Raw genomic sequence first — 26,838 nt, forward strand, 5'->3', positions numbered from 1 at the left:
CAGCAGTTGAGGGCGCGCGTGCTGGTTACACATTTTATTCCGTCTAAATCATTGATGCTGTATTTCTATGCAGATTCCCTACTCTTTATCTGTAGTATTTCCTGGTGACACTGACCGTAGAGATAGCTTATATGGATGGTTTATATGCACTTAGAGGACATAGTGTGGGGATGTAATGAGAGGAGGGGCAAAGCTGGCCTTCCTGTCTGTTTCTTGATATCAGCATAAGAAAAATAATAGTTTGCCTTGCAAAAATTAGAACACATTTTAATCAGAATTTTGCATCACACTTAATGGGGTGATTTTATCCTTTTACTTAATACCTATCAATCCATCAGAGTAGGGATTGTGTGTGTCCTCATCACCGCACATCTCCCTCCTTCCTCAGTGTGTATCACAAAGAGAACACTAGGGTTACTTCATGTTTTCTTAAAGAAGCATGTCTTAGTCTGGGAGCCAGACATTTCCAGGAAGAATTCACTCTGTGGCTTTCAAAAGAAACTTATTTAGCTTTTAAAAACACAAAGCAAATTTCCAAGAAGAAATTCTACTAGAAAAAATTTACTACTTTAATGAAAAAAAATTATTTTTTATTCTATGTATATGTGTGTTTTGTCTGCATTTCTGTGCTCCACATGCATGTAGTGCCCAAATTGGCCAGAAGAGGGCATCAGTCTCTGGGACTGGAGTTATGGGATGGTTGTGAGCTACCATGTAGGACTATAACTGGGTCCTTTGGAAGAGAAACCAATGCTGGTGACTGCTGAGCGTCTCCCCAGGCCTGAAGAGAAATATTCTTATTACTATTAAAGTCTTTAAATCAGACTGTGAAGCAGTGGGAAGAATAGTCTGTTCTGACCTCAGCAACGTTGTCTTTGACTTATTTGACTTGTACTCAGTTAGCATTGTCACGGGTAGTTATCTATCAGTATTTTAAGTGGAACATTACTGATATGAGAAACATCAATTAACATGAGAAGCATAACAAATTAACTAATGAACAATGTTTAAATTTTTCACATACATAGTTTTTAAGCTTTTGTTTTGTTCTTGTTTGACTTTTATTTTGGAGGCAGTGTTTCTCACTCGGTCTGAGGATGGACTTGAATTTCTGGTCCTCTTTCCTCTGTTTCCTGACTGGGATTGCAGGACAGGCTTTCTGCAGTGCAGGGTTTGTACATGCTGGGAATGGGCTGCTAACTGAGTCACATCCCAGCTCCTGAGAAGCTAAAGTCTCTTTTCATTATAACATTGTTCAGGATATCTTAATTACCATCACCCAGAAATGTACTTCATTTTGTAACACAAACAACCTCATCTTTTAAAACTCTGTGAGGATTTGGAGAACTTGTGTATTAGCATTGTAAACATGGCTTGATGTCTTCTTGTTTCTTACACTTCTAAATAAAATACGTAATTTCCTTGGAAGTTGATGAAGACAATAACTGAAAAAATCTGTCTTTTTCTTTTTTTAAAATTCCACTTAGGTTGATGGAAACCAAAGCCTTCTGACCAAGCTTTCTCTTGAGGAGGAAAATCATCTCATTCAGTTAAAGTGTGAGAACCTTAAAGAGTAAGTGTCAAGTTGACTTAAAACTGATGTTACAGTCACTGTAACATCATTCATTGTAATCTATCTATGTTTAACATAGGTATATTTGTGTATGTGATATGTATATGTGTATATATGTGTGTAATATGTATATGTGTGGTATGTGTATATGTATATATATGTGTGTATAATATGTATATGTGTGGTATGTATATATATATATGTATATGTATAATATGTGATGTATATGTATATATATATGTGTGTGTGTGTATGTGATATAAAGGAAATTAGAGCAGATGGATGCAGAGAATAAAGAGCTTGAGAAGAAGCTGGCCAACCAAGAGGAGTGTCTCAAGCACAGTGACCTGGAGCTGAAAGAGAAGGCTGCAGAATACACAGCACTGTCCAGGCAGCTGGAAGCTGCTTTGGAAGAAGGAAGACAAAAGGTACAGATGGCCTTTATTTAGAAACTTTTTAATTAGTTTGCCAGAGTCGTTTCCCATTGCCAAGCCTGCAGTTATTGTTTGTATGCTGATGACAGGGTAGAGGGAGCAGCTCCATTTTTGTTCTTTACTTAATTTTCCCTCAGAGCAAAACACAGATATTACCGAGACAGGACGGCTTTTCCAGACACATGCTGATGTGGCAGGGGAAGAATGGGCAGAGGTGGAAAGGACCTGGGGAGTGTGACCCTCCACACACCTGCATGTGTGTGCGTGGGGGGGGGGGGGGGAGCATGCATGTGTGTGCGCGTGCACGTCCGTGCGCATGTGCTCGTGTGTGTGTGTGTGTGTGTGTGTGTGTGTTCGCGCTCATGCGCGCATGTGTGTGCTCCTCTGTGTGTGCATGTGTGTGTGTTTATGTGTGTGTATAGTTGAATAAATAAATAACTGAAGGCTTTGGTCTTGATTGGGATCCAGTGAGCTCTAAAGCTCAACTCTGTGATAAATATTTGTTGCACAAATAAGTGCATATAAGAATTATATTCCAGTTAAATCTGTTAAGCGTGCATTCAGCTTACCTAGCCTCTTGGCATGTGGTCACTGCCATACTTCTTCACAGACAAAGTTGAAAAGGCTAGACATGACTTCTAGAGAACTCAGTGTAGTAGAGATGTCACCCTACATGCAGGTTCTGTAGTAGACATGGAGAAAAAGCTGGTATTTCAACCAGGGGAAAAGGGATGATGAGAAGATCTCAAAGAGGACATGAGTTTATTAAACAACTTGAAATCTCATCTTGAAAGATCATAGGGTGAGTCCCAGCAGCTGATTTGAATACTGGCTCTGATGCAAAGTACCCTCACCCAGGGCAAGCTGCCTTTCTAAACTTTAGTTTCCTAACCAACAAAATGGGGCTTATAATATTTCTTGTAGGATGAAGAAATATTATAAGAAAATTTATAATTATAAATTATAATATTTCTTTGGGCTAATTCAGTAACCAGCTCCACCCTGAGGACTCTCATGCTAACCTCACTGAAGTCTATTTGGCATCTCCACTTAACCCTGACCTGCCAAACCTGACATGTCTTAAGCCCAATTTTAAATCTTTCCTCTTAACTCTCTTTTATTTATTGTATTCCTCAAAGTCCTTAGGGTCAGGTCTGTCAAGACTAAGCTCCGATACCTCCCAGGGTTCTGATTTTTGCTCTGAGAAACCAACTTAAGTTGATTTTAAGGGACACATAATTGAATAAGTTAAGTAAGAAGGAGTGGTGCCAGCTGTAGACCAGCTGCAGACTTCTCAGCCTGACTAACCTCAGAAAGGTTAGCCCTCTGGAGGACTTTACCTTGAGTTTAGGATAAAACCTTGACAATGCCAGGTGCTCTCAGCCTTTATTCCAAAGTGGTCAGAGTCCCCAGACGATGTCTGTCCTTTCCTCTGTCCTGCAGCAGTGGAATGTGGCCATGTCTCTCATTTCTGATCATGTGACAAGGTCCACCACTGCTTTGTCACCCTTGTCCACATGGAGGTTGTGGATGTTTCCCAGGGACCCGCCCTTTCCTTCCTGGCTTTAGAGCTCACTGCTATCCTTTCTTGCTGCATTCGTGAAGAAGTCTGTGAATTGGTTCAGATGGCTTAGAACCAGTCCACATAGTTCTGGTGGAGCTGTCCTTTCTGCTTAGCTCTTTGTTCTTGGGCTAGCCTCTGCCTCTGCTCTCATGCTTGTGGCTTCAAACCAATGTAACATGGGCAACCAAGAGATGTAGAAAACTCACATTCAGGCTACACTGAGAGTGAATGACAAAGCAAGTGCCAATCTTGTGCATCTGTCTAGGTGCTGTGTGTTCACTGCCCTCCACTGTCTGTCTGATACGTGGTCTGTGTTCAGTGAGCTCCAGCTTTGGTCCACCACTGTTAGAGATACCACAATGAATGTAAATAAATACTATAAACAGTGCAAGCATGCACATCTGTCCATCCCAAGTGAATTTTCCAGATACATATGATACTTATATACACAAATATTTTAAGTGCTTTTCCAATTTAAACTCTTCATTTTTCCCTTTGTAGTACTGAAATTGAACCAAGGCCTTGCACATGCTAGGAAATCAATCTCCTACAGAGCTGTATCCCCAATTCAAGATAAAGTACATTGTAATTTCTATTGGAGTTGTCATACCCCACTAATATCTACTTGGGAAAAAAAGTATACTATGACTATTTCAGGGCTTTAAAATATATTTAAAGGAAAACACATTTAGTTATTGTATCTCTTAATGAAAATTACAGGTGTCTGAAGAAGTAGAGAAAATGTCATCTAGAGAGAGGGCTTTACAAATTAAAATATTAGATCTGGAAACTGAGCTTAGAAAGAAAAATGAAGAACAAAACCAACTTCTTGGCAAAATGAACACTGTAAGTATTCGTGTGGCTTGTTGTGAAAGTGAGCATTTAACGCGCATTCCATGTATCTTAGTGACATTCTTAACATACAGTGGAGGCGGGTCAGGGCTTTCATTTTACTGTGAATATTAGGAGTGACAAACAATCAAAATGCAACACAGAGTTCTCCTCACCCTGCTCTGTGCAGCTTCAGTCACATGGCCTCCAAGTCTCATCAGGCAGATCCCTGAACAGCATGTCTGTAACAGCTGCTCAGGAAAGACTCCACACAGAAGCTACTTATGTTTTATTTAAATTTTATTTACTTAAATTTTCATCTTTTAGAGATACAAGTTGAAGTTTTAGAGATGCAAGTTGAAGAGTTATAAGCTATATTTTTATATGTGCCTTGTTTAATGAATATTATATCTTAGAAAGATAGGATTTTAATATTTACCATTGTGCAGACTGCATGAGGGATGGATGCTTTGATCCACTCAGACATGAAATGAGAATATCAAGTTGGCTGTGTTTAATTAATGTCTTCTATTTTTTCCCGAATATTCATGCAATAGTCTGTTGGCATAAGATATTCTTGAAGCTGGCATTAGTTGTGTTTAATTACTTGATAACTGACTACTTGACAATTTCATAGAGAATGCTGGTATTTTATTTTTCCAGGAGTTAGAGACTCTGCTAAAACACCTTTTTCATTTCCAAGTTGTAAATCTAAAGGGCTAAAAAGTTAAATTATTTTGACTTATACTGTTTACTCTTATTGTCTAATAAGTTTTCTGGGTTTCTAAACAAAAGCAAACAAACGCCTCCCCATCAGGATCCCTGACATTGTAAAATATGTGTGATGTTCTTTGTGCAGTTGCAGCCCCTGCCTCAGAGCTGAATTCTCTGTTCTGTGTTTAGTGCTTTGCTAAAGCTACTAAAATAATTAGGTTAAGATCTGATGTTAAACCTGATAAACGTTGTGCGAGTAAACAATCTAGAATTCTGAGCCTAATTTAGAAATAGCTGGAAGTAAATGGATTTCTTGGGTGCCTTCCAGGCAGACAGTTCAGTGAGTACTTAGCGTGTGCATGCACATGCATGAGCCAGACTGAGCTGAGTGCTCAGACAGCCTGACCCTCACCCTGGCCACACCACTGTCTCCAGTGTCTCCCTCAGTACATGGTGGGCCCTGCAGGCCCCACTTGGAAGGGTGACCTCACAGCTCCACAGCCATGGCAACCCTACTGAAGCCACAGTGTCCTTCCTTACTGTCCCAAAGCTCATTTGCATTTACATTCTGCCCTGCAGTGTGTAATTGTGTAGCTACTGTTCTCTCCAAAGTGATGCACCATAAAGCTCAGCTCCATTCATTCTATGACATGTGCAGTCCAGTCTAGGCCTTTGTCACACAATTCCCTGCATCTCCTGCTGTGCACTGCTCAGTTTCAGGTGCTGGTGTCAATATCTGCTATGAGAAACTCAAAAGGCCTCTGTTCTTGGAGTGTGTGGGTTTTAGCTGGAAACCTGTCTTATCTAAAGCATTTGCTGTAAGCAGCCCACCTAGAAATCTGTACACAACCATAGTTCAAAATTTATATGAAGTTATTAAAGCTTCTCCCTCAATGGACATGAATTAAGTTCCGTTTACGTTTTAAAGAGTTTAGGAGAAAATGTTCACGTTATCAGAGCTGGAATTCTGTCCGTTTTTTAAAACACCTTCTTTTCTGAATGTGTATTCTAATGGTACAGCAGGTTATTGCACTTTGGGTCTGGCTAATTTTGGTTGTTTGGATTTTTATTTGCAAGGTTTTTTTTATAATAAAAGTTTATAAAAATAAAGATTAGGACAATTAAGGTCTTATGGGATAATACATGGTATTTTGTCAAAAAAAATGGCAAAAAGAAGTAAGAAGATCTGTCATGGTAACATAACAGGAACTAATCATGGTGCTGTAAAGCCATCCTAGTCACATTATATCTAATAACTTAGGGCAGGGTTACAGTTGCAGTGAATTGTCAAAGTAGAACGATTAATCATATATGCTTTAATCACTGAAGATACTGTTCTAAGGAAGATGATATTTAAAATTTCTTTGGGAAAACTGGTATATTCAGTTATTACATATATACTTACAAATCTTTATCTTGCACATGAATGCCATATTGATCCTCTGTCTCTCTCTTCATTTAGAAAGCCCAGCATCAGGATATATGCTTGAAAGAAATCCAGCACAGTCTTGAGAAGTCGGAGACTCAAAATGAGAGCATTAAGAATTACTTGCAGTTTCTTCAAGTTTCCTATGTAATGATGTTTAGATAAATTGTTGAATTCCTCTGATGGTTATACTTTATGATTTATAGTTAGCAGTATTAGAATTTGTATGTGAAGATACTTGAAACATAATTTATTATCTAACTGAACTTTAAGAAACAATAGCTCTTACTATTCCTTTGTGGTAGATAATTTGCATTGAACTCTGGTTTCATGCTTTTTAAAAAATATATATTAATTTTTAAAGTATTTTTCCTATTTATACAAAAATCAGAATTATTCTTATGAATCATTAAAGTAAATTTGTAACAAATCTAGGCCAATCATAAGCCAAATACATGGCTTTAAATAATGTATTTACTTGTTTTATATTGTAATGCTAGATAAATAAAATATTCAGAAATTTAATTTTAATAACAGTATAAGCTTTAAAGATAGCCAGTGTCTCACTGTACATAATATTACTTCCAGTATATGTTGAGTTTCCATCATCATTTATATGAGATTTTAAATATAAGATATTAGATCACAGCTCTTCAGTGCCAGGTGATGGTAACAGAGGGAAACATGTTGGCAGCCCTTGTCTCTATTTGTAGGCATCCAGGCTGTCCTGTGAGGCTGGAGCTGCTGCTTCCATTTCGTGGTAGGGGTTGTCTGATATGATTACTACAGACGCCCTAGAACCTTGGTGTTAACTGCAGGGTCACAAGGAGAACAAGCTATTCCTCCCTTCCCAGGAAGATCACATGGAATGGTTGAAACTAGGCATTCTCAACACAAAGCAGCTTTGGGATAAGGCCCTTTATTCATTTTATTTTAGAGATTAGAATTTAATTACAACATTTCTCTCTTCTTTTTTCCATCCCTCCAAGCTCTCTCTACTCTCCTTCAAATTTGTGGTCTCTCCTTTTTACCAATTGTTACTGTGTGTATAACACACACTGTTACTGTGTGTTACTGTGTGTATAACACACAGTTACTGTGTATGTGAGTATATGAGTAAACAGAAGTGTGTATGTTCCTAAATATGTTGTGTGTGTGTGTTCAGTCTACATAATGTTCCTTGTATGTATGCTGTCAGGGTTGTCATGTTGTGTGTGTGTGTGTTCAGTCTACATAATGTTCCTTGTATGTATGCTGTCAGGGTTGTCATGTTGTGTGTGTGTGTGTGTGTGTGTGTGTTCAGTCTACATAATGTTCCTTGTATGTATGCTGTCAGGGTTGTCATGTTGTGTGTGTGTGTGTTCAGTCTACATAATGTTCCTTGTATGTATGCTGTCAGGGTTGTCATTTGGCACTGAACATCTAGTTGGTGTGCCTTTCCCTGGGAAAGACCATGTTTCCTGCTCCCAGCTTCCCTCAGTTGCCTTTGGGTAGAGTTGTGCCCCATGGACTTTCCCCTGTCCACTTTGGCATGACCAGTGGCGTCATCCTAGTTCAGCATATGCTTGGGCAGTCATGTTGGTGAGGACCTGATGGGTACAGCCTCCGATATTTCTAGGAGACACAATCTCATAGCAAACTTCTGCATCATCCTGGCTCTTACAGTACTTCTGCCCCTCTTCCACAGTGTTCCCAAGCCTGAGGTGCATGAGTGTTTTATAAATATAAACTCACCTAACTGCTTGGTACTAGTGAAGTCACGGAGAATCTACAACTGCTAATTTACTAAACTAGCGTAATTCCTGACAACCACCTATAGACATTGTTCTTCTACCACAGAGAAGTGCAGTCTTCACTTGTCAGCAAGGAAACCTCTCCTTGCAGCAGATGGAGATCACAACAGAAAACCACAGCCAATCAGGATGGAAGATTGTGGCTCCTGGTCCCCGTGGGATACAGTCTTTATGATTGTTAGTATGAAGTTAAAGAAAGACCAAGGATCTGTTGTTTCCTGTCGTTTCACCCACCAAGTGCTACTGTCAGGTACTTAGAAAGGGGGTGGATATAGCTTCCAGGGATCACGTGGTTGGCACTCCTCCTCTCTGACAGTGACTTGAGAGTATTGCTTAAAGGAGGACTCACTCGTAAAAAATTATTCAAGCTGGCTTTATTAGTATTCTAACTGCTCTGGAGGCTGAGTCGGGAGGATTGAAAATTCAAAGAATAGAAGGAAAGAGAAGAGAGGAGAGAAAAGAAAGGCAGGCAGGCTGGACAGACAGCTCAGCAGTAGATCTCTTGCCTACCATGTAAGTTCTGGGTTCAATCCTCAGTACCACAAATAATAAATACAATAATAAGGATGACGATGTTAGCAGCAGTAGTAGAGTCATTCATAGAGGTGAGCAGGTCTCCCTGTGTAGCCCAGGCTGGTCTTGAGCTTGTAGCTCTCCACATTTAGCCTGCTAATTCTTGGAGTCAATCATTTTCTACCTCATACAGCTTCTGTTTTAGTTAAAGTAACACAATATAGACTGTCAGAAACTGGTTCCCCCCCCCCCCCCACAGTTGTCCTTTTTCTTCAATTTACCCCATCTGACTCCTTTGTTGGTTCTCCCAAGGCCTTAAGAACTGCTCCTGAGCACTCCCTACTCTCTGCTGGCCAAAAGCAGACATGCATGCTGTTCCTGTTGGTGTTGTGGGTCCTATGGAATGCTTTGCTCCCTACTAGGTACTCAGGTGATGGATGTGGAAAGAGACGGCTGCCCATGTGTGTTTTAGAGATGAAAAAAACACAAACATGGCGGAATTAACAGCCATGGCTGCAGTGTGAAACCAAACTCTAAAATTGGCATTTGAGCTTGTCTGAGGCTCCGGAATTCAGGTTGTGCATGCAGAACGGGCTTCCTGTCGTAGGCACAGGAGAGCATGGGGTGGCTCTTAGCTATTAAGCACTTGCTTCACTTTTGAGAAAATGGAGGACTTAGAAGTCAAGCCACTCATCCTCCTCCTCACACAGCCGGCGTTTGGGAGACATCGCTCTCCATGAGGCCTCTGCTAGCCTCATGGACATTTAAAAATAAAGGTAGTGACTTCTGTAGCAAGGATATACTTATTTATGATTAATTTCTGGTTATGCCCTTAACTGCAGTTTCACCAGAGTAACTTAAGCCCATAGCCTCTACATACCTGTCTGTGCAGTGTTTAAGCTCCAGTGTGGGAGGAAGAGACACAGCGTCCCTGTAGTTGGGTCTTTGCCACCAATGATCTAGATATAAGCCAGCCATGGAAGTTTGCCAGATCCCAGGAATTTCAGTCTCTCTGCTTCATGTTTCCCTGTGAAGCCCTGGGTCCCAGCACCCGTGGGCCCCAGAGTCAGCACCCAGTGTCCCTGAGCAGTTACTGTTTTCTAGCTTTCCACTCCACCAGCTGTCTCCCCACCCCCAGTATAGTAGATCTGAGGGATTTTCTCTTCTTTATCAATATCCAGGGCCTCACGACTTACTAAGTTACATAAGTTTTCTTCTACTGTTCAGTTATTATCACTTCTTCCTGTGTTCCTCTCTTCCTAGTTTGGTTCTCTGGATCTGATCTCTATGGGACTTGGCTTTTTGTCAATACAGGATCTTGTTAGGCATCTTATATGGTCTTCCATCTGATTTTCTTGACCACGAATAAAGTTTTGGAAGACATTAATTCCCCTTTTTGATTGGAATGTTGAATTTTTAATCTAAACCTTGTGTTTCTCAGTTCTTGAAAGTACTTACTCTTTTGAGTTATGTAATTCTGTCCTATTTTCAGTTCGTGGGCCCTCCTCTGTCTTCCCATGCTTCTACTTAAGTAGGCCTCTCTTCTGTTGCTCTCCAGCCTGCCTGCCATCCAAGCCTCACAAGCGAGCTTCAGGTTTCCTGCTTATGGCTGTGTGTGTTCAACACCAGCCAGCAGCCTGTGGAGCACATCTGCTGAGTAGAGGCAGACTGAGTGCTGACAGGTGTGGGGACCTCAGTCCTCATGGGCCTGTGAGCCACATTGCCATCTGCCAAGTTAGTGACAAACTCTTCTGTCTGCACTCCTTTTTGGTTATAAGCAGCCATTCTTTCTCAACTACAAAGATTGGAAACACGTCACTAGAGAAGCTTCAAATTTTTCTCAGATCAACGGGTCTAGTAAGGCACACAACAAATGAAGTCTTCTTTCTTTAGAAGTGAGCATGGTCAGTTATGACTTAAATCTACCTGCTGACTTAGGATTTATTCTTTTTTAAAATTTTAAAAAATATCCCAAAATTTGTGATCATAATGAACACAAAATATTTTTGCTTGCATATGTAATTTGACAGATGTTTGGAGATTCAGGGATGTGGACAAGCCTGCATGTCTTGGTAGGCTGGGGAAACTACTCAACTTCCTGTTTGTTTTGTTTATTTCAAATTTAGCAATTTTATAATTTTTATGTTAATTTTCTGCTCAGATAAATAAAAATCTCAAAGACTGCTTAGGTGGAAGGGAGTTGGGGAGTTGTTAGTGAGAGGCCGTGGTCTAAGAAGGAAGATCCGGGATGTGATTTTCAGAGCTGAAGTAAATTTAGACAAGAGGGAAAGAGCAGGCTTCCTGAGATCAAGATGGCGGCTACCAGAGTGAGGGTGAGGGTGATGTGAGGCCTGGGGCTGGTAAAGCTGGTTTGCTGCGCCAGGAGTCAGAGTAGAGTGCAAGTGCCTGTGGTGATGGACTGTGAGGAGAAGCACGTAGCGGGCAAGGAATGGAGTTGTGAAAATTCCTCTGAATCTCTGTCCTCAGCATGATCCCTGAGGGCTGCATGGTCTGCTGCTGCCAAACACCCTCTTCTTCACAGCAGAAGCAGCTTCCGTCTTCCTTGAGAGCCAAGCTTTCTCCTTCCTTCCTGCTCTCATCTCCAAAAGCTTCTTCCCCTACGCTTGCCTTGCTGAAATTTCGTTCCTCTCAGGTACCTTCCTATTCTTTTATGATTGACAGTTGCTGATCTGTGTGGCCATTTGTTCCCACACTTCTCTCTTCACTGCTCTGGCAGTGTGTAACGGAGCCTGGCCTACAGCATGGAGCACATACAGGGCTAGTGGATGGAAGAGTAGGTAGATGGATGGAGATGCCAAGAAAGTGGGGAAACTCCAGTGTGAGAAAATGATTAACTGTATGCCCCCTCTATCCAGGAGGTAGTCAGTTCTTCCAGGGCTTTTCCTCTGACTATCCTCCAAGAATGGAGTGGGCACAGTCAAGAGTGGACCCAGGAGTTTTATTTGCAGGGATTAAAAATCAAATCGGAAGTAGAAATTTGAATGGGAAAGTAGCAACAGGGTTTCAATTGACAGAAGCCAAGAGTTACTGCCTTGTGCTCCTGGGAGACATGCTGCCAGGTGTGACTACTCTAAGCTCTCACAGGGCTTCAGGAGCAACTCCAGAGGTCTGGTCATCATGGAACATAGCAAGAGAGCAGCTGTTCTAACTCTGACAAATCTTGAAGACTGAGTCTCCCTGCTTGCTGCTAAAACAGCAGATCTCGGGCCTCTCTGCTCTCAGAAGTAGTCTTACTACTAGAACATCCCAGAGCCAGGATGAGAGCTGGTTTGTAGAAAAGTGATGCTGGCCCTGTCTTGCCTAGTTTTATGTCAGCTTGACCCAAGCTGAAGTTATCTGAGAGGAAGGAAACTTGCTTTTAAAAATGCCTCCTTAAGAGCCAGCTACAGGGCATTTTCTTAATTAGTGATTGATGTGGAAGGGCCCAGCCTACTGTGAGTAGGGCCATCTCTGGGCTGGTGGTCCTAAGTTCTATATGGAAGCAGGCTGAGAGCCGAGTGGTAGAGGCATATACCTCTAATCCCAGCACTCAGGAGGCAGAGTCAGGCAGATCTCTTGAGGTCAAAGTCACCCTGGTTTACAGAGCAAGTTCCGGAACAGCCAGGCTACACAGAGTAACCCCCAATCTCAAAAAACAAACAAACAAACAACAACAAAATAAACGAAAGCAGGTGGAGGCTTGAGGCTGAGCAAGTCATGGTGAGCAAGCCAGTATGCAGCATCCGTCCATGGCTTCTATCAGCTTCTGCCTCCCTGTTTTTTCCCTGTTTGAGTTCCTGTCCTGTCTTCTCTTGGTGATGAACTGTACCTCTAAGGGTAAGCTGAAATACACCCTTTCTCCTTTGAGTTGCTTTGGTCATGGTGTTTCATTGTAGCAATAGAAACCCTAACAAGGACAGGCCCTATTGTGTAAGTCTATTGAGTTGTGATTGGCTGGTGTGTGTATAAAAATGAAGTATAAAAATGTAACCAATCAGGAAAGAGCTGTCTAACCTGAGAGGAATAAGAGAAAGCCCACCAAACCCTAAGAGTGTCCTCAGGGATACCCCTCCTGAACCCACACTCACTCATGTCGGAACATGCATAGGGAAAGTGGCAGGCAAACCCCTTGGTTTCCATCCTTCCCACCAGAGCTCCAGTTGCCACCAGGTGAAAGTAGCCTGTTGTGCCAGAGATTCAGTTTGTTTTCAGGTTCCTGGTTCCTGGCTGTCCTGGGGAAGGCTATGTTTGATCACAGACCAAGGCTCAGATGTTAAATCTGCTGTGACTGTTAAAGTGATAGCCTGTTGGTCGCAAGACCACTTCTGTGAGGGTCCTACTACCTTCACCTAGGGTTATCAAATGCCGACTGGGCTGCTATCACCAGTGTCCAGATCACCAAGGGCTAATTAACCCTCTTCAAAAGGGTTAGTTAGCATTTGCTTTCAGAAGAGAGATTCAGGATTCATGAGACCTTTTCTAATCTGATAGCTATGGGTGAAGATGTTTGAATCAGCTGTGGGAGGGAGCCCTGAAAGTAAGTAGAATCCATGGCTTGAGAAGTGCTACTTCCTCACCTCTGCTGCCACTCCCCCTTTCTTTCTCCTCCTCTTTGGGCCAGATAAGGCACCAATAACAGACCAAAAAAAATAATTCTACTGAAGTCCAGTTTGACCAAATAATGAGTTTAATGAGATTTCTGTTCAGTAGTACAGTGACTTAAAGGCAGCCACATCACTGAAAAGCCTACTCCATTGTGAGTGACAGCCCCAAGTAGGAACCCTGTAGTCTGCACAACATGCTTCCATGGGACAGGTCAGCTTTTTCTCTTACCAGCCCTCTACTGTTTACATAAACATGATGGGAGGCAGGGAGCTTGTGATTCTTGCAAGTTTGGGGGAGTTCCTGAGACTTGGGAGTTGTTTACTTCCTAAAGCTTAATAGTCTTCCACTACTATGGAATGTTTCAAATTGGACTTAAGGATATTTCCTCCAGGTTGGAAATGTTTCAGTTCAGAAATTATTGCTATAAAACTTCCTTCATTCCTCCCCTCTCTCCTTCCCTCCTCCCCTTTCTCCCCCCTTTCCTTTCTTCCATCTCCTTTTACTTTTTTCAAGGATGAAAATCCTAGTGGGGGCAGGGGCTGGAGAGATGGCTCAGTGGTTAAGAGCACTGGATGCTCTTGCAGAGGACTGGGATTCTGTGACCATCACCCATAGGTGGTTCACAAGCTCTGTTAACTCCAGTTCCTGCTGATTTGATGACCTCCCCTAGTCTCTGGGGCACAAGTATGACATGATGTGCATATGCACATTAAACAAAACACCCACGTACATAAAATAAGTAAAAAAATAATAAAAATCATGTGTGTTACACATATTTCCCTTTTTGATATTACTGAAGAAGCTGCTTGGATCTCAAAAGATTACTTAATAATTTGGGCTTATTTACCATAACTAGTTATGACTCATTTTTCTTAAGTTTTGCTTAAAACTTCAAAATTTAAGATATATTTAAAATATATTTTTCTCACTTTATTTATACTTTGACTTTATTTTGGTAGGTGTTAACAATAGGAGAAATATTATTACTTGATGAGGTTGCTACTGGTAATTACTATTAAAAACATTAAATCTGAGGTTTCCTATCATATAGCTTAGTGACAAGAATATACCATTGCAACTTTATTTATTTATTTATTTGCCCAAAATATGTGGACTTACACAAACTAAGGCAACTGACATAAGTAGGTGAAATAACCTTAGTGGGCTACACTCACGTATGTGGTCTCTTATAGAACAAATGTATTGTGTAACTATTTAACTAGAAATGCTGTAACTGTATACTTGGTGCCCCCCTTTTTTAACAATTTAAAAATTTTCTATAACTAAATGTAAAAATCACTTTTTAAAAAGGAACATAAGAGAAAGGGCATCTAAAGCCAAAGCAAGGAGGTGGAAACAGGTGTCTCCAGTATGACAGTGACAGGCTAATGGCTTTCTGTCTGTGTCCAGCACACTCACTGCTGCATTATAGCCCCCCCCCCCCAACAACTACGTTTTAGACGTCAACTTTAGTATAAACTGTTCCATTTGCATTCTTTGGATTCCACTTGTATATTGTCAAGTGTTTTAAATTTCACTTTTGTTTTTAAAAGGTCATAAGAGCTACAGATGTTATCCTGACCCTTTAAAACAGGACATAGTTTCAGCGAGGCAGGTCTCCCTTTGGGGGTCTGGGGAGGCAGTATTATGCAGATTGTGTAAAGAAGGACTGATAATTTTAACACAATGATTGGATTAGACGATGTGTGGCACCTTATATGTCGAGGCCTAACCCCCAATGTCTTGGGATGTAACTGTATTGAGATTGGGCCATCAAACAGTAACTAAGTTAAATGAGGATGTTAGAAAGATTGGAGTACAACCTAATTCAATCTGTCCGTAGAAGGAGGAGATGTCAGGCCACTCAGGAGAAGTAAAGGAAGGACCAGACATGTTCAGCCCAAAGGATCCCTATGTGAGATGACAGGAAAGACCAGGAGAGACCAAACCGGACATTAGCTCTTATTGTTTGGGTTTTTTTTTTTTAATTTTTCAAACACTATATTTTGATCATATTTTTTCCCCTACCCAACTTTTCCTAGACCCTTCCCACCTCCCTAGCCACCCAATTGCATGTTCTGGTTCACTTTCTCCGTTCTGTTTCTCAAAACAACAACAACAAAAACCAGTAAGAAGAAAAAGTTGTCACAACAAACCAAACTTAAACAAAACACCCGTTCAAAAAGTCTATTAAGTTTATTTTGTGTTGATTAACTACTTCTGGGTATGGGGCCTGCCCTGGAGTGTGGTTGATATATCCAGGACAAGGAACCCGATTTCCCCTTTCTTAGCAGGGATCACTTGCTGACAACTTGATTGGGAGTGTGACCTGTTTACAGGGTGTGACCTCATGTTCACTCTCCCACCACAGTCCTGGGGCCTTGTCTGATTTGAAATGTGCAGACTTTGTGTGTGTGTGTGTGTGTGTGTGTGTGTGTGTGTGTGTGTGTGTGTCAGTTCAGATGTGCTTCAGTCCTGTTATGTCTGGAACAATCTGTATTCCTGGAGTCACCTGTTACCTCTGACTCTTAAAATGTTTTCACCTCCTCTCTTGCAGAGATCCCCAAAACCTGAGAGGTTTGATAAGATCCCATTTAATAGTAAGTGCCCCAAAGTCTGTTGCTCTCTGCATGTTTTCCGTTTGTGGGTCTCTGTTGGTTACCATCTGTGTAGGCAGAGGCTTCTCTGATGAGGCCTGAGTGATGCTAGATTCCTGTGCTTGAGGACTTTGATAAAATAAATCTCAGCCAGCACTGAGTAGTTTCCTTGTTATAGCATCCCTAACAAACTATACATCCAGTTCCATATTTGGAGCTGCATTGTTGTCTTCATTAAACACATATGATCCTTGGCTAACTGTATACAAATGGTGTGTTCTTTAGGGATTTGGTCTGAATGTCTAACAAGTTGTCTTTCCTTCAGCTTTGACAGGGCACATGCAATTCTGCCCTGTTCTTTTTTGTTTTTTTGGTTTTTTTTTGTTTTTTTTACAACTTTCCAGGCTAAGACTTTAGCCAGTTTCCCCAGACAGTCTTGATTTCTGCACACATCTTGTATGTTCAAGACCAGTATTTCAAGACCGTGAGCTGTGTTTGTCTTCAGTCTTTCCAGTATTCCAGTCCAACCACCAAAGCCTCTGCTGGTTTCTGATATCTTTTGCCCTCCAGAGGTGGCCTGTGCCAAGGGCCAAGCCTGGTATCTCAGCTTGTAGTCAAGTCGAGAACTGATAGCTGTACCCTCGGAAAGTGGCAACTCCCTCCAAAACTCCCAGCCCTTGCCTCCCATTTGCTGGAGGGCTCTACTCTCTGTAGGTCTTTGTCTTTCATCGCCGTGGTCCTGTGAGTCTGTATGAAATTATGCTTTGCTTTTCTGTGGTTTTCTGCTTAGCTCTTTAGTCTCCTACCCTGCATAGCTTCTGAACCTGACAAATATGTTGAAGTATAAACCAGCCATGCATTTGCTTTGTCTCTGCCTCCAACTCTAGCCATGTGAGATCGCCAAAGTTTTTGCCAGGGTGCTGAGCCCCATCTGTGGCTCCATGCCTGGCCAAGCCAACAGTTTTAGCCTGTGACCGTTCTGGGAAAACGCAGCTGAGAATCCTTAGATCACCTCTGAAAATGAGTTCCTTTAGTTATTCTTGCTTCCGTGGCTCTATTGCTTTTTGAAAGGATTTGTATAGTTGATTTGGGCTTTCTCGTTCTGATAGAGTGGCCACCTATCCAGGCTTGCTTAGGAGTGAGATGTATCTTGGGATTGAGGGTTTTCAATGTCAATACTGGGAGGCTTTGGAGAAACCAGGATGGTTGAGTGACCCTAAAGATCCTTAAGAAGTCTGGATGGCTGCAAAACTCTTTATCCCTGCTTGGAACAGGATGTCTAATTACCATGAAATAACTCTTCTCCCAGCATTAGGAAAACCAGTCCTACTGCCCCATACTTTTGAGCAATGAGAAGGAAGGGCAGTTTTCAAAGACAGAAGCTTTGATGAGAAGGCTTTTAACTAAACAAGCTCTTCTGTGCTGTCTCCATACCCATGAAGTTGCCATGGCTGTTCATGCTGAAAATAGGGGGAGTGAAGGTAAAGCGGGAGGGTTGTTGACGCAAATCTTATTTCCAATTACAGATATGGAATATAAGCCACAGGAGGGAGTGGTGACTCCTTTATTTTCTGTACCATCAGACTGAATAGGAATAAGGAAATGGGAAAACCCTCGGAACATGTTGTGTGCACATTGCTGGACTTGATGATGAACATGGGGAGATAGTTAGGGCTTCTTCCTGTGACTTATGATAAAGCTCCTAAAACATTTTGAAAACCATGGCACAAAATTTTAAAATACATATATTTTAATGTAAAACCAGGCTTTAAAAAGTTCATGTGGTTGTACATAGGTAGGCAATCTGGCCCAGTTCTCTAGTCACCGTGGGTGGGATTATCCAGGCGATTGCGTACTCCACCTGACAGTAGTGTCTTTCACAGTCATTACCTAATTGTGTGAATCCATTCGCTGGCCTTTCCTCTTATGTTCCAGGTTTCTGTAGAAGGTATGTGGACATCTTCTCACATGCCTAGGGAAGGTATGGTACCAATCCATAGCTTTGACCCAAAAGAGGGTTTTAAAGCTGAGATTGAGGTGTATGTGTGTATTGTGTATGTGTGTGTGTGTACATAAATATGTGTATGTATATATACATATATATGTTTTTTCTTTTCTCTCATTCCACCATAACCTCCCATCCCCTCAAACACACATACACACACACCACACACACACCACACCACACACACACACCATACACACACCATACACACACCACACACACACACACACAATACACACACACACATACCCACACACCACCACACACACACACAATATACACACACACACCACACATCACACCACACACACACACACACACACACACACACACACACACACACACAGAGTAAGCATGATCCTTTTACATTCTTTACCAGTCTGGCTGGACTCCAATGGCACTTCTGTACCACTCACCTAGTCACACAGAAGAAGGAACCATTCATTGTCTTATCAGCCTCTTTCTGCCTCGGCCCTGTCTTTTCTCTCTCCACACAATCTATATTAATCTGAAAAGACTGTATATTCAGTATTCTTGATTACTATGCAAGTTTGAAGACCTGAGTTTGAATCACCAGCACTCACAGAAAAGCCAGCACTATAACCTTGGTCCTAGAAGGCAAAAATAGGCAGATTCCTGGGCCTTGCTGGCCAGCTAGTAGACCCTGTCTCAAAAATATGATAGAGAGTGATAAAGGATGACATCCAACATTGACCTCTGACCTCTGCCTGAATAATTGAGGACACTGTATAAACACATCACCATCCACAAATAATAAATGATGGGTATTAATGTGGTACTTAGCTGAGGAAGATGTGCAAGATTGACAGCATATATCCACATATAGAAAGTCTGTTGGTTTGATATGATATCTTTTGTAAGATACATATGTAGGGAGAGTTAATTCTCTCTCACAGGCTTGATTCTGGGTAGAATTAGATTGTGACTGACAAGAAGATCATACAGACACTTAAACTGAACAGTTGGAATGGCCCCGGCAGTAAGGGCCCATAGCAAATCTATAGAGCTGGTGTTAATGGGAGCCTTGTGTGTGATGGGCTGCATAGCTATGCTAGGAGCAAGCCTTGGGCAAATGCTGCCTAATGAGGCAGGGCCATAGGGAATGGTAAAGGCTACATTCCCATATAGAACTCGACATGGCTGCAGTGACTTCCTAGTCCCAGTGGCCACAGATGAACAGCTTCATGCTCATCAAATGTGGAAGGACCCAGTTGTGATTCTCCAACTCCTGTCATTCACTGATTCTGTAACCATGCTCAGGACATGACTTTGAGACTCCTAGGTAAAGTTATGTTTACAAATAAATAAATAAATAAATAAATATGTTGCTTATAGTATTATATTCATAAATTGGCACAGATAAATTATAATGTGCACAAAACAGATTTCAATATTTAATAATGTTTTAAAGATTTATTTTTATTATTTTTAACCATATGAATGTGTGTATGTGTGCATGTGTGCATGTGTGTTTGTGTGTGTGTATGTGTGCATGTGTGCACGTGTTTGTGTGTGTGTGTGTGTGCATGTGTGTGTGTGTGTATATGTGCATGCGTGCATGTGTGTTTGTGTGTGTGTGCATGTGTGTTTGTGTGTGTGTGTGCATGTGTGTGTGTGTGTAGCATGTGCACATGAGTGCAGGTCCCTGTCGATACCCTTGGATCTCCTAGAGCTGGAGTTACAGAAAGTCGCAGACGCAAGAAACGGAATTTGGCTCTTCTGCAAAAACAGGAAGTGTCCTTAACTGCTGTACCATCTCTCCAGCCTGATGTTTAAAGGTTTTGAGGCAATTAAGGGAGAACGTATAGACTCGGGTTCCTTAAATGTTACCAGTATACTTGTTCAGTTCCACTCCAACTGCGTATGCCCACCTACTGGTAAAAGTGTCGCCTGCATCTGTGGTTTTGTGCAGATAGTGTTCCTTCCTGACTCACAGCTGCTCCCAGTTGCTCACGTTTGTGGATGATCTTACCTTGTAGGCACATTACTGCTTCACGTTGTCAGTCTTCTGATGGAGTTTCCATGTCTTCCATACGTGGGTTATCCAGATTGTAATGATGTCATTACCATCACACTGTCATTTAGCCTAAGTTCCGAATATCCTTACAAATGGGTTTGCTCAGATCAGGGCCTAACATGCTGCCCTGGTAGAAAAAAAAATTGTCATCTGTAATCATGCTTGCCTCTATTTTCAAGACCTTTACTGGATCATTCACTATATACAATTTCCCACAGTCTGAACTTGGTTATTTTATTCTTATGACATTGTTTTAGTATGTGTCTTCATCTCTATTTCCTGTAAACTAGTAGTTAGGGCCAAAATCCTGATTGAATTCAGGTTTACTTTTTTATTTTTTATTTTTTTCAGAAATACTTCCTAAGTATTTCTGTGCTTCTAGTCCCTGGTGTATCCCATGAGGGGCACTATGGTATCTGGTTGTCGCTTCCATTAGTGTTAAAATGGATGTGTTTTAGGTGATGTCAGACTGACTGGCTCATTAAGATAATTAGGTCAGACTTTTGTACCTAATGCTTTTAAGCAGCCACTGCTAATTTTTACCCAAATCCATTATTTCAGTAAGAAGTAGTAGAATGGTGATTTTTTTTTCTATTATTGCTTTACATTTATTTATTGTGCTTTATCTTTTGGAAATGTTCTTCATCAATTGGCTCTTCTGACATCAGGACTACAGGAGGAAATTCAGACTGATGGGCTATATGACTTAGCTGTAGAGCATTGAGCACCCCTCCCCCCATGACATGCTGTGTTTATACTTCGTTTTATTTTGGTGAATTGCTACAAATCAGGGAGTAAAGACAGATTCACTTCAGTATATTTTTATTCCAACTCAAAGTAATACTCGAAACTTTTCTTGTTTGAATTTTGTCCCATCTTGGGTTGGGTTTGTTTTGAAATGTGTTTATTTGTGTTCCGTGTGTAGCAATTTTTCAAGGTCTGAGATGTTAGCTCCGACTTTCTCTCTGGATTTCCACTTCCTCAGTGAAGTTTAGCTCTCCCAAAGCTTGGGACTTCATTTGCTGTTAACAGTTATGAAACTTTTGTTTTTTAACTTGAAAATAAATGGAAATAGCACTAAGGAGCGATTAGAGAAGTACATGGCCCATCAGCTGCTTCTCACCTCGATTCCAAGGCCCTAACCAGCTGCCACCGTGCTTCCCTAGTGGAGAAGGTTCGTACTCTGAGTGGTCTACTGAGGGGGAGAAGCAGAGTCTGCCTCACTTATAAGGGACCAGGAGCTTCAGGGACACCCATGTTTGAAACTATGAACCCTGGAAGTGAAGAGATTGACAAGTGACATCATGGCAAGTGATCGCTTTCTCTTTTACTTTCCCATTGTCTCCTCTGAATCAGAGGAGAGACTTCACTTTGAAGGACAATTTTCTGTTTCTGATAGCCATAACAGGACCTTCTGTCCACACAACGTAGAATTTTAGTCATCTGCATCTATTCAAGAGTGTTTATCAGAGACATTGTAAGTTGTTTTCATCTGAATACAATCCTTGTAAGGCCATGCGTTACAATGCTGAAGCCTTAAAGTAGGCTGTGTACCCAGCATGCAGGGCCTTGACTTTAATTGTTTCCTCACCAGAATGTCAATTACGCCAAGTGCTTTTCAATTAACCATCGCCCACACATCTATTCTTAGTAAGAAACATGCCTTTTACAGAGGCAGGACACTCCTCGGCAGCAACAGTCAGCTCACCACTTAGCAGCCCCACCCATGAAGAAAGGCTCTGTTGATTAAAAGCTACTAAATTAAGCATGTATTTTTAACAGCTTCAATTTTAAAGTCAATTTTTGGCATAAAAGTTGAAGGTTTTTTTTTTTTTTTTCTTTTTCTTCTTCTTTGTACAAAAATGCTATGTTGGCATTTCAGAGTGTTTCCGGAATGCAGCTTTTTGTTTGGGGCTATCCCTTTTACAGAACTTAGGAAGTTTCTTAGAGCAAGATTTTCTTTGTTCTAAAGGGTCAATAGCTAATCAGTTTGCCCTATCTCCCTTTTATTTTTGTACTATTTTTTACAAAACAAATTCTGAGCCAAGAAAAATAATAATAGGAAAAGACTGTGTGTGTGTGTGTGTGTGTGTGTGTGTGTGTGTGTGTACAAAAATGCTATGTTGGCATTTCAGAGTGTTTCCGGAATGCAGCCTTTTGTTTGGGGCTATCCCTTTTACAGAACTTAGGAAGTTTCTTAGAGCAAGATTTTCTTTGTTCTAAAGGGTCAATAGCTAATCAGTTTGCCCTATCTCCCTTTTATTTTTGTACTATTTTTTACAAAACAAATTCTGAGCCAAGAAAAATAATAATAGGAAAAGACTGTGTGTGTGTGTGTGTTTGTGTGTGTGTGTGTGTGTGTGTGTGTGTGTGTGTGTGTAAGAAACAGGGAGACATGAAATACTAGCTTGTGGAAGGCAGGAGCAGAAGGATAGGGAAGTCCAAGGCCATCCTCAGCAACACAGGAAGTTGGAGGCCATCCTGGGCTACAGGAGACCCTATCTCAAAGATCAAACAACACTCCCCCTCAAAGCCCACCAAGCAAAAACAATGAAAAAAGTCGAGGGAGTGATATTCATTCATAAGGCAGGACTGTAGGAGGGAGATTGATATTCATTCATAAGGCAGGGCTGTAGGAGAGGGAGTGATGTTCATTCATACGGCAGGGCTGTAGGAAAGGGAGTGGTATTCATTCATAAGGCAGGACTGTAGGAGAGGGAGTGATGTTCATTCATATGGCAGGGCTGTAGGAAAGGGAGTGGTATTCATTCATAAGGCAGGGCTGTAGAAGAGGGAGTGATGTTCTTGATATTCATGCATAAGGCAGGGCTGTAGGAGAGGGAGTGGTATTCATTCATAAGGCAGGGCTGTAGGAGAGGGAGTGATGTTCTTGATATTCATGCATAAGGCAGGGCTGTAGGAGAGGGAGTGGTATTCATTCATAAGGCAGGGCTGTAGGAGAGGGAGTGGTATTCATTCATAAGGCAGGGCTGTAGGAGAGGGAGTGATATTCATGCATAAGACAGGGCTGTAGGAGAGGGAGAAAGGCGGTATATGCAGATGTGGTTGGTGAAATGTCTGACTGAAGTGGAAATCAATGAAAACATTAAGTACAAACTGAAAAGATAAAGAGAAAAAAATCACACAACAATACTAGTTTTGTTTACTATATTTAATTTTCAGTAATGGGAAGAAAAACATTTTTTTCCAGATGTAAATCCAGATGTGTAGCATGCAAAGCTGGGGAGATGCTTGTACAAGGGACATGCATGTAAATGGTGTGTTCTTTTGCACCTATGACATTTAAGGCTCTCTTTACCATCCACAGTCTGAACTGGAACAGGAGTAGAGACCATTAGCCCCATCAACACCTGCTTTCTGAGCTTAATAAACAGGCCGGGCTGTTTCTCCTTGTCTTTTTCTATTATAGGTGTTGCGTTAGCCGAATATTCAGTCTCCCCAGAATTTCTTACAAATGAATACTGCATGAATAAGCAGAGGGAAGGCCATTTATGCCGCACTGCAGTCTCTTTCCAGCATGTCTGGAAGCTCTGAGGCTGTCTGGGGCAAGGAGCAAAAGAAGGACCTTGGTCCTCAAGTGTCTCAGTGATGTCACCAACAGCATCTGTATATCGCCCACGATGGGATTTCTTGGAGCATGAAATAAGCAAACCACTGGTAGCTGCATGTGTTAATGAGGAAAAAATAATTAAATGGCAATAGGCATATTGCAAGGTCAGATTTCAAGTTGTGGTGGTCACTCTCCAAGATAGGTCACAATGAGCACTGTCTTCTTCATACCCAATGTGGTTCCTCTTCCATTCTGTACCTGGGCCAGCTTGTGGGCCCATAGCACAAAGCAGCAATGAGGGCGTGTGACTTCTGACTTCTAATCCAGCTGGCTATGGAAGTCTACAGTCCTCTCTCTCCTGGACACCCCTCTCCCTCTTCTCGTTATTCACTCTAGGGAAACCGACCGCCATGTTTTGTGAGCACCCCATAATGCCTGCCACCATGGAGAGATCCTGTAATGAGAAGCTGGGGCCTCTTGCCAAGGCTGCCTGGAAGAACTGATTCTGTGGTCCTTTCAGATGCCTGTTGCCTTGGGAGAGACCCACAGACCGGGGTCTAGAACCACACAGCCAACCTCTCTCAGATTCTTGACTCTCCCTCCCTGTGACATAATAAATATTGTGAGAAGGGCAGTTTACTACTCACCAGTAGAGAACTAATAAACTGATGGATTTATTATCTTTCTTTTAATAGTATTCTTTTAAGGTATCCAATTTATAAACATTTGGGTTAGAGTTCTCCCATAGGACATGCAGGAATGGTTCAGGAAATGGCCATATCCTGTGTGCTACAGATGCTTTTGTTCATATGAAGATGCATTCCTTGACAGGCTGCTGCCAACAACATCCACCTGCTCAGTGCTGAGCGATCCGCCATCTTCCAGCACCTGTGTTCACCAGTCAGCTCAGAAATTCTGTTTCAATGTGGAAGGCTAATCCCTGAACATGCTGACAAGCAAGGCAGCTTCTCATGGCACCAATCACTGTGGCAGAATAAGCCACAGAACTGACAAACTAGGATACGGATGACTTATTTAAAGAGGGAACAATTTTATATAAACCTGAGTGGGCAGAAGACAACACACATGTGACAGTCATTCCAACCACAGGAAGGAAGGAGTTCCAGGACCTCAAGGTAGGTCCTAGCTTGTTCAGGCAGTGGGAGGCAAGGAATTGTGGGTAAAACATGGTGACGGAGGAAGAGAGTGAGGGCAGGTGATGCTGTTGCAATAATTAGAGATGAGGCTTTGTGGGAAATGGAGCGTAGCCTTCCCCAGCTGCCCCCAGCTCATTTGTGCTGATTGAAACCCCATTTTAGCCTGTTAGCTTTGGCCAGGAAAGGAGAGTTAATTGTATCTATTCTTGCGGGCTTACCTTGTTAGCTTTATGCAATTGTTAGTTCCGGTCCAGGACTGAAAGGAAATGTATCTTTTAGCTTTGCGGTTGGCGTTAAGTCCTCCACACTGCTCTCTTGGTTCATCTCTGGGTAGTGTTGGGTGTAACTTGTGGAAAGGGAAGCATTTGAAAGTTTGAATTCAACTCCTGGAGCATCCACCTCCTTTCTGAGTTCTCTAACCACATGCCTATGGTAACAAGGAGTAAAAAGCAAGAACACCTAGGAGCTAGCTGTGCTGAGCACATGGTAGGAACCGGATGAATGAGTAAGTAAAATTGTTGAAGTCAGACCAAGAGTGACGTGCCTGGGTCAGTGTGATGGTTGTGGGGATATCATTTGACCTTTATGATTTTATGGGCAGATTTTCCCATTTATTTTGGGAGTTGCTATGATTTGAATATGAAATGCCCCTTCAGTTACACGCAGATTTGAACACTTATCCTCCAGCTGATAGTTGTGTTTGAGAGGTTGTGGAAACTTTAGGAGGTTGGACTTAGCCACGCCTATCTGAGAAACCCAGTGCAGATGCCTTTGTATTAAGCTGGGCCAGGATCAGCAGAAGAGAATATAATTGGGAGAGAAAAGTTCCCAATAGTCTTAAAAGATCTATGTTGTTTTCAGTGCAAATTGTACTCAGAAAACAGAGCTGGGTAGTTGTCCACCTTACTATAAGAGGTCAGGGCAGAAGTAGTAATCCCAGAGTCGTTACAGATGTCAGAGTGATTCATGGTATTGACTAGTTTATCACAGATGTCCAAAAATCAGAGTTAATGTTGTGTTATGTCAAGCTGAGGAGAGCCATTGTAACGGATACGAACTATGCAGATCATGGTAGATCACAGTATTTATGATGTCTAGCTCAGTGGTACTGCAAAAAAAAAAAAAAAAAAAAAAAAAAAAAAAAGCACCCCAGGGTCTTCAGGGATGCTCTAACTTGACAAAATATGTGCAAGTATTTTCATATTTCAAATATATACATAATTCAATGGAAACACTGAATAGTTCATGCATCTTGCAGATCTCTTCTGTTGTTGCTGCTGCTGCTGCCGTTGAAACTTTTCCTGTGTCTCAGATTTGCTTTGGCTCAACCCCAGCATCAGACAGACATGTGTCCTTCCATGCCTCCTGAGATTCAGTAGTCCTCGTTTCCAAGATTGTGTGTGGTTTTTATTATTTTAAATTAAAATTTTTATTGTTGAGATTATGAGTATATGTGAGTATGGGTGCAGGCATGCCACAGCTCGTGTGTGGAGATCAGAGGACAATGTTAAGAGTTTAATGGAAAGAGTTTCCTCTTTCCATAGTATGTCCCAGGGGTCAGAAGCAGGCCACCAGGATTGCAGAGCCAGTGTGCTTTCAGCTGAGGCATCAGAACAGCCCAATTATAGTTGGTTTTGGATTGTTTGTGTGTTCAAGGAAGGTGTGGAGAAATTCTAGATCCAGCCGGGGTACGAGGGAAAGAAGCACATGGGAGTGTAAGCACTAGACTTACAGTACTGCCTGGTTCAGATCTGTTAGCATCAGGGAGCTGTAGCTGCTCACTGCAGGTGGGATTCTAATCCTCGGGTGTTCTTTGCATATCTGAGATATGTGTGTGTGTGTGTGTGTGTGTGTGTGTGTGTGTGTGTGTGTGTATGTATATATGTGCATATGTGTGTGTGTGTGTGTTTGTGTGTTGTACATATATAAATGTATTTGGCATAGCTGTACACACCTTCTGCAGTTTTCCAACTTTCATGCTCATCTGGAGTTAAGAATCCTTACTTAAAATATTTAG

At 41.7% G+C, this 26,838-nt stretch overlaps 1 protein-coding gene across 1 annotated transcript in view; it reads left to right on the forward strand.

The window, feature by feature from the left end:
- LOC117701934 (protein BCAP-like) overlaps window positions 1-19,397 on the forward strand; it is a gene marked incomplete at its 5' end in the record, with an annotated part of 37,006 nt that extends 17,609 nt beyond the window's left edge. The window contains 4 exon segments of the mRNA XM_076706334.1: window positions 1,488-1,573; window positions 1,839-2,001; window positions 4,292-4,417; window positions 6,579-19,397. Of these exon segments, the coding sequence (XP_076562449.1) occupies window positions 1,488-1,573; window positions 1,839-2,001; window positions 4,292-4,417; window positions 6,579-6,707 (504 nt within the window).
- Between the last annotated feature and the right edge of the window lie 7,441 nt (window positions 19,398-26,838).

Source organism: Arvicanthis niloticus, unplaced genomic scaffold, assembly GCF_011762505.2.
Source record: "Arvicanthis niloticus isolate mArvNil1 unplaced genomic scaffold, mArvNil1.pat.X pat_scaffold_340_arrow_ctg1, whole genome shotgun sequence".
Classification (NCBI taxonomy): domain Eukaryota; kingdom Metazoa; phylum Chordata; class Mammalia; order Rodentia; family Muridae; genus Arvicanthis; species Arvicanthis niloticus.